The 12,861-nt window shown below is 40.0% G+C and overlaps 1 protein-coding gene across 1 annotated transcript in view; it reads left to right on the top strand.

The window, feature by feature from the left end:
- rims3 (regulating synaptic membrane exocytosis 3) overlaps positions 1-7,902 on the top strand; it is a 39,179-nt gene extending 31,277 nt beyond the window's left edge. Inside the window, exons 3-7 of the mRNA XM_034124364.1 lie at positions 2,947-3,088; positions 3,367-3,479; positions 5,022-5,123; positions 5,219-5,358; positions 5,980-7,902. Of these exons, the coding sequence (XP_033980255.1) occupies positions 2,947-3,088; positions 3,367-3,479; positions 5,022-5,123; positions 5,219-5,358; positions 5,980-6,192 (710 nt within the window). The 3' untranslated portion in view covers positions 6,193-7,902. The remainder of the gene's footprint in view (positions 1-2,946; positions 3,089-3,366; positions 3,480-5,021; positions 5,124-5,218; positions 5,359-5,979) is intronic.
- The last annotated feature ends 4,959 nt before the right edge of the window (positions 7,903-12,861 follow it).

The following is a 12,861-nucleotide window of genomic DNA, read 5'->3' on the forward strand; positions in this document are numbered from 1 at the left end:
ACACACACACACAAAAAGTTCCAATTTCTGATTGGCTGGGCGAATTGCAAACCACGCCCCGTAAAACTCCCAAAACGTTTTGTGAAGCCGCCATTTTATTATCCTCACATTAGCATTATTAGCATTAGCATTAGCCCAGCGCAGAAACGCAGAGAGACTAACTTATGGCAACACAAAAGAAAACATGGGAGAGGGAGAGTGATGAGGAGGTGTCGGTGTTCTGGCGATTTACTCGGAAGGCTTCAGTAGAAGCTGCTGGGAGTCCCAGCAGCTTCTACTGAAGCCAGTCCCCAACTCCGGGGATTTCCGGCCGCGGACTTCGGGTGGCAGTATACGCCGTGAAGTTGTTTGCGGCCTGCCAGTAAACCCAAAGCAGAAGAAGAAGAAGTGACGTCAGCGGCTTAATTTGCGTAATTTTCCCTCAGGGAACTTATTCCGGTGTGAACGCGATCTGCTCTTAGTTCCATGGGGGAACTAAGTGCTGGGAACTAAGTGCTGGGAACTAAGTACGGCAAAGTACTTGTTGTGAAAGCAGCTCTTGTTTGGTTTTTTATGCTGCTGCAACGCAAACATTTCCCGATTTGGGATCAATAAAGTACCTCTTATGTTATCTTATTTTACCAGTGATTTACTTCCAGATTAAAAAACTAAAGGGGTAAAGTTAGAGATGTCTGTAAGAAGGTTTAAGACATTTTCAAGCGTTTACCCCCTACTGCAGGATTTAAAAAAGCAGCTTAGAAAGAAAGCCCCGGTCAAAGGGAAGTCTGGGAAATAAGTACAGAAATGTGTAGAGGTCTTTTTAAAGCTCTGTCATCTTCCTGTCTGACTAAACTTTCCTCATGTAGCTCAGACACGTGTTGACACTGTGTGAGAGAGTGTAAACAGAGGTGTGATTGTACAGACACTACTTTCCTAGTGTCAGTGTGGGAATGTGTGCACACGTCTCTGTAGAGCTTTGTGTTAAACAGCTCTGGGAATTTGAAGTTTTTATATTGCTTTATTGTTTCCAGTTGTAGACCTCGGGGTGAATAAGTGTTTCTTTTTTTGTCTTTTACATCTCGTTCCTCTGTTATTTGGGGTTTCTATTAATGGTGAGAAGCTGGTAGTAGAACAATTAGCATCTTCTTTTAGTGTTCACAAGCAGTTTGTGTTTACAGTGTGTGTTTTTATTTAATTAATTGTTTTAGATTCAGGTTTTAGATTATTTTTAGATCAATCAATTCATTATTTTGTCTTCAGAAAATATTTCGAATTTTCTCAGGATCCAAGATGATGTCTCCTACTCCAATAGTTGTCACTTTTCCTTAAAAAAATACAAGAAAAATGCACCAGTTTGAGTCTTTGTGTGACTGTTTGAAGTGATGTGTTTGCCTGTGGACGCTGAGATGTTGCAGGACAAAAAACGGGGGTGATGGGGTGATATTAAAGGGAAGGTTTTTCTGCTAAATCTGCATCAACGTGCAACCATACATGTCACAAACCCTTAACCTAAGTGACTTTGACTGTGCCTCACTACTTAAAACTCAGCATGTCAAGACCCACAGAGATACAGTGAGTCTTTAAATGGGATGATGCCCTTAAAGCTGTGTGTGGGGGTAGCCTCTCGCCTCGTCTGTAGAGCTGTAAAGCCTAAATACTTTCCCCCTCAGCCCCCCTTAGCTCTGCCTCCCCACTTTCTCTCTACCCCACTATGCTCACTGTTATTAAAGCTACCATTTTGCTTCTACCTCCCGAGACAGGCTCATAAGTCCCCCTAAAAGCTTATTGCACCGTACTCGAAACAGCTATTGTAAAACGTGCTTCCCATATTTGAAATGGGCCGTAGTAATACCTGCGAATTGAACATATTTTCCAATAGTGCGGGAATGTCCCAGTGGAAATTAGGCCAGATTGCCTTCTTGCCCGAGTGGACTTGCTTCAAAATAAATATTGTAGGGCTGGGTGTGCTCAAGGCAAACCTGGATTTGTCGTTATTTCTTTTGAGTTTAAAAAAAAAACAAAAAAAAACATTGTTGATATTTCCTGTACAGCTAAGTCTCACTGACATAAAAGACATCAATCCTCCGTCTGTTTTCATGCAAACACAGTAACTAAGAAACAGCATGACGACTTCTCGCCTGAGGAAACATCTGCTTTTATCATAACCTCTACAAAACTAAATATGTGAGGATCCATTTATAACATATTTTTGTGCCTTAAAGGTCCCCTATTATACTGTTTTTCATCAATATATCATAGTTCTCAGATATATACAAAACATGTCTCTGAAGTGTTTGGCTCCAAACACCAAACAGATCATTGCAGCATCCCATAATCCCTTCTGTTTCAGCCCTGTTTCCAAAGTGCTGATTCTGTGTCTGTTACTTTAGATGAAAATAAGGAGCCACTCCCCACGCCCCTCTGAGAGATATCTGGTTAAAAAGAACACAATGGTGCTCTAGGAGGAGATCCAGGTGATAAGGTTTACCTTGGTTGGTGATTGGCTAATGGTTACACAAGCCAAAAAAATCGTTATGACATAAAGTGGCCAAAATCTGATCAGCTCATTTTCAGACAGGTTTTTATATAAATGGATCAGGACAAAAAGTGAGAGAATATTTTTTCCTGAAACTTTCAGAATCTCTTTACAGGGGACACGTGTTGATGTATAAAAGACATGAACAAGTGGATTATGCATAATAGGTGACCTTTAATGGTAAGGCAAGGCAAGGCAAGGCAAGGCAAGTTTATTTATATAGCACCTTTCAACACAAGGTAATTCAAAGTGCTTTACAAAAATGGAAGACATTTTAAAAATGGCATTTAAAATCAGTCAAAGGCCACACTGATCCTGTTTAATACCTGTCTTACTTATCAGACTGCTCCACGACTTCATCTGATTATATCGCTAAGAGTATTATCCCACTGAATAAAGGAAACTTATTTGGATCTATGAACTCTTTGCAGAAGGTGGGACGAAGAAGCTTCGCAGCACCATCCGACGGAGCACGGAGACCGGCATCGCCGTGGAGATGAGGAACCGAGTGACGCGGCAAGGAAGCAAGGACTCGACCGACGGCAGCACCAACTCCAACAGCTCCGATGGAACGTGAGTATCTACCCTTGGGGTTACAGATGGGGTCCAAAACTAGCAAGCCACATGAATGTCTGGGAGCAAATACATTTTATATGCTACACTAATACGGCCAGGATCCGTTGAATTTTCGGAATATTGGGTTGCAGATTAGAATGTTCAAAAGGGGGGTTCGGGGGCTTTGAATTGCCTTGTGTTGAAAGGTGCTATATAAATAAACTTGCCTTTCCCGGCAACTCCTCATGGCACACACGGCATACATATATTCATCATAACTCTTTGCTCTCTCTCAGGTTTGTCTTCCCTACAACACGCCTGGGCCCTGAGAGCCAGTTCAGTGACTTCCTGGATGGACTCGGCCCCGCTCAGATCGTAGGCCGGCAAACGTTAGCTACACCCCCCATGGGTAAGCCAAGAAAGATCGACAACGGTGTCTCATTCTCATCTAGTATCGTTTGATTCTTTCTGAGATCTTCTTTGCGCTGGGATTCATTCTTTTAACCAATGGAAATTAGACAGTTATAGGTTAATAAAGTTGTGAGACAAGAGTACATTTATGTTGGACTCTACTACGGCGGAGAATCAGATACAAATATCTCCCGCCCTACACCAGCATACTAACTGTTAAATGCACAGCAGCGTCTAAAAGTACTGCACAATACTAGTGTATTCAGCACGGAGGAAGTTATTCTTGCATGAGGTATGCATCTTTCATGCAAAAGGTCATTGCTTGTGAGAATCAACACAACAGTTCTGTGCTCATACCTGGCTGTTCAGGCGCGTTCACAGCTCTGTGTCGCCCTCTGCAGTTACATTCTGGACATTGCAACCTTAGTGAGATTATGTTCTGGTTCTGATTATACAAGTTTCGGTAACACTTTATATTAAGGTACGCATATTCACCATCATTTAGTTGTTAATTAACATGCATATTAGCAGTATATTGGCTCTTTGACACTGCCTTATTCTACATGACCATATTCTCCCAGTACTAGGCCATTAGTTAAGAGTTTTTCCTCAATAACCCTCTAATAAGTGCTTATTTATTGTATGTAAAGAAGTTGCTGTACATGAGTTGTGTTTGCGGGGTCTTAAAAAGTATTAAAAGTTGATAAATCAATTTAGCGAAAATGAAGGCTATTAAAAAGTATTAAAAAGTATTAAACGGCATTTTCCAAGGTATTACATTATTATTATTAGGTAGCTTGTTTTCAATAAGTATATAAATTGTCCAAAGAGGTTGTATTCTACAGTCTGCCTGAATGTAATCATTGCGTAGGTGTGTAGTGTGATTCTGTGTAGTTTATTTATGGCATCCCGTTGGGTTGGACGTCATCTGAACAGGACATCGCACGCTCACTGCTTGATAGCGCGCGAAGGTCCGTTTACGCCGGTTGTTAAACAACATCGTTATGGGGAAATGCAAGTTTGCGTCCAAATGGTTGGAAGATAAGGAGGAAGGACAATCAATACTGAATATTGTAAATGTGAGGTAAAGTGTGTCGCCAAGGTAACCGGTTAAAACTCGAAGTGGCGATGAGGTCTTAAAATGTATGGAAAGGGTCTTAAAAAAGGTCTTAAAAGTCTTACATTTGACTTCAGGATTCCTGCATATACCCTGTATTATGCTCTGCTCAATGTGGGCCTAATAAGGCAGCAGTACCACAAGAATATGAATTCTCCCATAATAACACCAAACACATATCATCTATTCTTATGTAACAAGAAATGAAACTACAAGTGTCATCAAAATAACAAAAAATGTGGTATTTCTAACTCAGAATATGTTCCCTATTTTAAAGTGAAGTCTTGTTCATAACAAATAAGCTAGTAGTTTGACTCTAATATGTTAATTAACAACTAGTTGATGGTGAATAAGTGTACCTTAATATAAAGTGTTTCCCAAGTTTCTATTGGGTTGTTATTGATAGTGTTTTTCCCTCCACAGGCGATGTCCATGTAGGCATGGTGGACAGAGGAGGGCAGCTGGAGGTGGAGGTCAACCAGGCCAGAAGGTTGACCCCTAAGTCGGGCTCCAAGAACACACCAGGTACTCACTTCTCCCCCTGCATTCAAATGTATTGACTCCTTTGTCCGAGCTGTGTTCATGTGGGAGTTTCAATGTGTTGTGTTTCTCTGCTGCAGCTACCTACGTGAAGGTGTATCTGCTGGAGAACGGCATGTGCTTGGCCAAAAAGAAAACCAAAGTAGTGAAGAAGAATCTGGACCCCACCTACCAGCAGGCTCTGTTGTTTGATGAGAGTCCTCAGGGCAAAGTCCTACAAGTATGTGACTTCTTTCATTCCCTTCCTTGTTTTTCTAACACTCGTGAATCCCTCTGTGGTTTCAAATATTATTGGGTTTTAGTATGTTTTCTATCCTCATGTAGTGTAAAATGTGTCATTACATTTGTCTGAAAAAGGAAAAGTAATGTGTAAGTTTCAAATGACAGGAATCAGGACATGTTATATTTGGTGTATTCAGAAGAAAACAATGTTATACTTTACAGAAAGATACATTTGGAGGTGTTTAGAAGTATTATCTGTAACCATAAAGAACTACATGAAAGAAATATCTTACCATATTATTTATTAAGAATGTATAGCTTAAAAAAAGATGTATAGTCATAGTTGAGGCGCAGTCTTCTCCTTCTTGTGGGAGACTGAAATATTAGTTACATTACATGTCACTTGTTAGACGCTTTTATCCAAAGTGACTTACATACTCAATACTGTGGGCAATCCCCACAGGAGCAATTTGGGGTGAAGTGTCTTCAGGGACACAACGACATGCTGACTGCAGTGGGGTTTGAACCTGTGCCCCACTGATCCCAACACCAACGCACTAATCCACTGCGCCACACGCCTCCTTAGTCTATGTATAACTTATTCTCACCTCTCCTCAAGGTAATCGTGTGGGGGGATTACGGGCGTATGGACCACAAGTGCTTCATGGGAATGGCCCAGATCCTTCTGGAGGACCTGGACCTGTCTGCCACGGTCAGCGGCTGGTACAAGCTGTTCCCTACCTCCTCTCTGGCAGACCCCAGCATCGGACCGCTCACCAGACGCCTCTCTCAGTCCAGCCTGGAGAGCGCCACCAGCCCCTCGTGCACCTAGACCCCCAGCAGACCCCCAGCATACCCCCAGCAGAACCCCACATGCATGGGCACAGAGTCATGCAGACACGGACACACGTACTGTAAATACACAACGACTGTATTCCAAGTGCAAGACAGGTAGACACAGACACACACACACACACATATATATATATATACCCATGTGCATCTGTGCAGGAACACACATATAGGTGCAAATACCTGATCGCCATATCCTTCAGTACGTCCATAATCACACACACTGATCAGTATTTTAGTTGAGCAAATCTAACTTGAAGTAGACTTAATTTACCAGAACATGTAGCATTTCCCACCGTTCCCATTTTCAACCTTTCCTACCATGACTCAGAAATTCTGCATTCCCAGATTTCATCCCAGGCCCATCCCAATGCCAGTTTCTAAACTCTCTATGCCAAACTAAGGGAAAAAACACTTTATTTTTTAAAAACCAAAGCAATTGTAATGTTGTTATGATAACTATAAGTCGTAGGTGAAATAGTATACAATATAAAGTATGGAAATGTAGCAGAGTCGATGACTTAGATGTAATGCAAAAAAAACACACACATTCTACACACACGAGCTGAGAGCGGCGGGCCACACACACACACCTGGGCAACAGGCTTGGATATTCACATAATGGCTATTATGTGAGGTAGCAACACTGCTATTCTATAATTTTCACACGGCAGAGTTTATATATAGATATAAATATATCATATATATATATAAATAGATAGTTATATACTTATTTGTGTTTATGTATGTATGGGCTGCATTCTGCATGTTTGCTTGCAACCTTTTGTAGAGACATTTTAAAGTGCTTCAATATGTTTGATTTCGCTTGCCTCGGCCAATGTATCAGGAGCTGCTTTATTTTGCAATCCGAGAGAAAAAAGAGCACCGAGTTAGTGAGGAGGGTGGTGACGAGGGGGGGGGGGGGGGGCCGTCATCACAATCTGCAGGAGAAGAGAACAAATTATTCAGCCAGCTACTCATTCGCTGATGAACAAAATGTATGATCCTGCCTTCATCTTTAGAAAGGACTGTTGTACAGCACAAGGCATTCTGGGAAATGTGTCCAGCTCCAGTTTGGGGTTTCTTGTGTTCCACATCCAGGGGGTGCCACTCTCTCTTTACCAGCAGCCAGACTGTCTGAACTTCCTGTTGATTTCCCCCTTCTGATGTTCCTAATTGATAAAGAGAAGGTGGTGAGCACACACAGCTGGTAACAACACACCCTTCCTCTCTTCGGTACACACACTCTGTCTCACTACATGTTACTAAACCTGTTGTGAATGTGTGAACGATATCTGACTGTTTATGCCAGAGTTACTTTTCCAGCAGGTTGATTGTTCACCTGTGCACCAGTTTCATTCGCTTCAGATGTCACTCTTCAAGATGGCACTTTACTGTAATATTATGTTTGATTTACATGCAGTGGTTGACCACCTGTTTATTTATTTTATTTTATTTGATCAAACTCCAGTGTACATCTTTGAATCTATTAATTGCATGCCAGCATGGGCAGTTTTCCACAGATTTTTGACTTAAAGGTCCCATGTCATGGCCATTTCTACTGATCATAATTCCATTGTTGAGGTCTACTAGAATATATTTATATTGTGCAATTTTCCAAACTCACATTGGTTTCTCATACAGCATCTCTGTATAGTATGTGTATTCACTCTCTGTCCTAAACGGCTTGTTGGAGCTCCTGCCCCCCCCCCTCCCTATGAGCCCAGTGGCCGTCTGCGAGACAGCGAGACACAGCGAGACATGGCGAAACCCAGCCCGAAACCAGCCCGAGCACACACACACACACCCGCAGCCTGGCTGGGAGTTTGTGTGTGTGCTCACACACAAACTCCCAGCTTCGCCGCGTCCCGCCGTCTCAGGCTGAGAAATCGGCGGAGCTGCAGCTGAGAAAAGATTGAGTGTGTGTGTGTGTGTGAGGAAGTCTTAATGTAACGGCTCATGGACCAATCCGCGGAGCCGTTACGTTACGTTACGTCACTATACCCAAATACGTCACTGTACCCAGGAAGAAAAAGAGAAATGTCCAACGAGGCGTTCTGGGGCAGCATAGACAGGTCTTTTCTGTGTTAGAGTTTTACTCGCTACAGGGTGTACTTTGAGGGTTTGTGACTTCATAACACACAAAGGGACGGGTAATAACCAGAAAAGCATGACATGGGACCTTTAAATCTAAACAAAAGGATAATGTTTTCTTGATCAACATTGGATTGCTCAAAAGCGTTTTGATTTTGTCCGTAGGTAAACTTAAGGGCGTTTCACAAGCCAACTTTTAATACGTTTTAATGATACTCTGATGTGGTCCATTCAAGCATTTGTAAAGGCAAATCATTTTAATATGGCACGTGAAACCGAACCGGGCTAAAATAAAATAAACCAAGAGTATCAATCCACTCTGATTTTGGAATAGCCAAAAGCTCAAGGGATAAAGACAGGTCCCAAACACATCTAACAATTAGCTTTTGCATTTGTTTATTAGATATATTTAAAATGACCAAAAAGGACCAATGCCACTTTGTTCTAAGTAGTGAACTTTCTTTAGTGACCTGGTTCAGTTAAGATGCACAATAGTTGAGTCTTCATTGAGGAGTAGCAGGTTCAAAAGGTGTTTAAAACATGTTCCCTTCAGTGTTTTTTCAAACCGTCTGTTTCAGGACCAACTCCAACTCTTGTGTATGGATACGTTTGTAAGTAGTGTTAAGAGAGATAATAGTCCCAGTTTACAGGCTACTAAAAGCTTGTGAGTGTTTACAAGCTCACATTTAGTTTTATCACCACCATATGTTCTATCAGCTGCTACGAACTGCTCACTCCTCTCTTTCTGCAAAAAGGGAGACACTGAACTTTGGATAAAGGGAACTTTAATTCTTCTGGAGGAAGATGAAATTAAATCTGACCCTCCCTCATGTACACAAAGGGAGGGTTTTTTAACCTTTTGCAGCTAGTCCGTGCTGGAGCTGTTACTGTATGTGTAGTAATTGATTTAATGTACCTTTTTTTTTAAATTTGTATCTATTTATTTTTTCTTAACGACTGTCATGATGTCAAAATGAGGATTATACTCTTGGTATTTGCACACATTTTCTTCAGTGTGAACAAAACAGCTTTGTTTGTGAGATGGAAAATACATGGAAATAATATTTAAAAATACATTTATAGACCTGTATAACTTTCCTAAATGTTAAGTCATTGGTGAACTCCTTCAAAATGTTTATTTCCCCATGTGATTCTTAATCTTAAAGGATAACTTATATTTCCCTTTGCTGTTTATTGAGTAGCCCTGAACATAAGCAGTTATTATGAGTAAAGTAAGAGACAATGCATTAGGAAGTTTAATTATCCTTTTAGGAGAGTTTTAAAGGAGAGCATTGCCCAAATCTTTTGATTCCTGTAACCAAAGGGAAATGTTTCATACTGCCTTTCTTCAAAGTGTAGTTTGGGTGTGTGTCTTTCAATGCATTTACTGTATTGCGTGATGCTTCATAATGAGCATGTGACGGAGAGATTTAAATGTGTAAATATGTATTAAAAAGCCCCTTGTTAACTCAAGTCGTGGACAACAGTGAGGAGAAGATAAGGATCAGGGTTTTCAGATATGACCGTTAACACTTAGATTAGAGCTGTAGTATCACATGATTCAAATGCATCGTCTCATCACGTTTGACTTATGTTGACAACTGTTTTAAGTGAGTTTAAAAAGGGTTTCCTAAAGAGGGTTAACTATGGCAGGGCAGAGTATTAGCAGGTCGTAAGAGAGTATTCGACTTCTGTAAATGTGAATGCAGGCGGGTTGCAATATTGATGGAATGATCAAAGTGTCCATTACAGACTATAGCAGTTTATTGGAAACAGTGTGGAGCATGTAGAGCTCGATAACGCTGTGTTTCAGATACAGGTAAAGATAGTATTAGGGTTTGAATGTAAAGATTGTAATGTACACCCATGATACGCTTGCTTTTTTTCCCCTGTAAAACCCACAACGTTTGTCTTGTGCAAAACTTTTCTAATGTATCTTCAATCAACCTGAATTGTCTCTTGAGTGCAATGTTTGGAAATGTATTTTATTTTTGTAAGGAGAGCGTTATTATTCAGAAGAGGAGAGAGAGTCAGAGAGGCACAAACCTGCTTTTCGCGAAAATGAGGGCTTGTTCGGTTTACAATGGCCTTATTTTGTGTAGGAGACATTGCTTCACTATTGTAGCACACAACTGAACGTTTTGACAAATGTATTTTGCTTGAAATATTCTACCGAAGTTATATATGTGTATATGTATAGTTTTATGAATGTATTTCTTAATCCTTACACCAGGACTGAGTGTAATTTTGTGTCATCTTGTTTGCTATACTGTCTCTTTGAGGACTTTCCAGGGATCTCGCCTGCATTGTTTCTGGCTGCCCCTACTTCTACTGTATACTGTATGTCCTTTTCTTTGTGTGTTCACTTTAAAAGAACAGCTCTGTGGTTGAAACAAGCATGAATTCTGCGTGGCGAAAACGCACTTTTGATGTATTTAAAATGCCACGATGGGTTTAAAACAGAAAAGATTGCTATTCCCCTTGTAACTGAAACTCGATTTATCTATCAAGCTGATTGAGTTATCATTTCTGTGCTTTGAACTTGAAAATGTTTGCCGCATGATTAACACTTTTCCTGTATTTAATCTTTATGATGGTCTGATTACGATGATAATAACTTTGATAATGACACATGTTGAGGAAGTCAATTAGACCCAGTACGATGTTAATTCATTGAGATGCAAAAAGTAGCATGGTCTTAGCTTTCCACTTTCTGAAATACTTCTTGCAATAACCATTTGGCTGTAGCCTTTTTTCACTCATTAGAGTAAGGTTGTGGGAACCTCAGGCCAAATTTGTATCAGCTCACAACCATAACAAACACAATTTTTAAGTCGGATCTTAATTTCAAGCACTAGAAGCAATGTAGACTCAGCAGAGCATGCATTGCATTGTGAATAACTTTCTGAAAGCCGCCATGAGCAACAAACAAATCGTTTTTTTTATTTACTTTCCTTTCCTAATGAAGCATGCATTCCAAATATCTGTTTACAGATGTAGCAACGGTCAACGAGACATTACTGCTGAGCTGATGGGCAAATGGGTTTGTCTTCATCCACGTCTATAAATGTTGTTGATCACAGCACAAGTCTCCTTAGTAGCCATCCTGTCCTTTTTTTAGATGTTTGTCAAACTATATTAAGGCCACTGTAGGTCCCCTCGCCAGTATCAAGACAACCTTCATCTTAAAACCCAGCAAAGCACATTTTGAACTTCCTAAACGTAGGGAACAGCTTTGAAGAGCGTTGACTTTAATGGAGCCAAGCACATATAGTCAAAAGATGCCTATAGGAAAGAAATCTGAAGCTGGAGGAAAACATTCAGCACAGTTAAAATTGGATTGCGGGTGATGCTGGATGATTGGTTGTCTTTTCTAAACCGGCCTTAACCTTTTCACCGAGGAGCGTTCACAGAGTACATTTTAAAGGGCAACGCATAGCTGACCGTCTATTGAAAGGATGCTTATGAAGAGGAAAAAGGGAGCTGTAATTTTATACCTGTGCTTTGTAAATGTTTTCTATGTGCAGTATTTGATAATGTAAAACTGGTATTTTTGTGGTTTGTACGCTGCAGAATTGATTACTTAAGGTGCACGTAGTTTTGTAAGAAAATAGAATCAAACGGAGAACAAAAAAAAACTATTTCTGAATCAGAAGCCTGTATTTGCATGCCCTTTGACATCTGGACGCAAGGTCAATAAAGTTGATTTGAATCACAAATATTTGTCAGCTGTGTATTTTTAGATATTCTGATTAAATAATGTGTTAAATGTATTTTTTTATTAATCTGCCTCATTTCATACATTAACCTTAAAACAATTGGGTCGAACTGAACATCTTTGAAATCTCAACAATATATACAATTTAATCAAAGAATATTTATTTTTGATATTTTCACAGAGACAAGTATCACATACAGTATTCTCAAATGAAAGTGACTATCAAATCAAAAAGGGGCAAAGCATGTGGAACAAATGCAGAACTAATATACAGTACAAGTTTATCAATCGTGTTACTTATTATACAGAGACATTCTGATAAAGAATAAACTACACAATATCTTGATTAACAAGTACATAAAAAGATACATTCCTTTTATTTGCTTTTATTTCACAGAAAATATACCAGACAAAAGAAGGAACTGAAGCATACTAAGCCGGTAGCCCACAGGAATGTATTTTTACTGCTTTTTAAGAAACCTCTCTGACAGATATGCTGTAACATAGCAGATATTGCTCTGAGCAGAGAAAGTGACTGCTGCTCTCACACTGTTGCCTCAACTGCCACAACATGAGATACAATTGAAAGAAACACTCGGAGGGAATAGACAAAATTCTGAGTTTTTTAAAGGCTGTACTGCTTTTTTTTAATGGCAGCACTTCATTTGAATCTTGTTACACAAGAGTATATTCATTTAATTCTCTTTAAGCGCTCACATTAGAAGCATTTCTGTGCTTCTACATGACAAAACAGAAAGACATATTATTTACACTAATGGCTTCATGCAAGGGTTAGCATTATAAGAATGAACATAACAGCAAGGACATAGAGATGGC

Source organism: Trematomus bernacchii, unplaced genomic scaffold, assembly GCF_902827165.1.
Source record: "Trematomus bernacchii unplaced genomic scaffold, fTreBer1.1, whole genome shotgun sequence".
Lineage (NCBI taxonomy): Eukaryota > Metazoa > Chordata > Actinopteri > Perciformes > Nototheniidae > Trematomus > Trematomus bernacchii.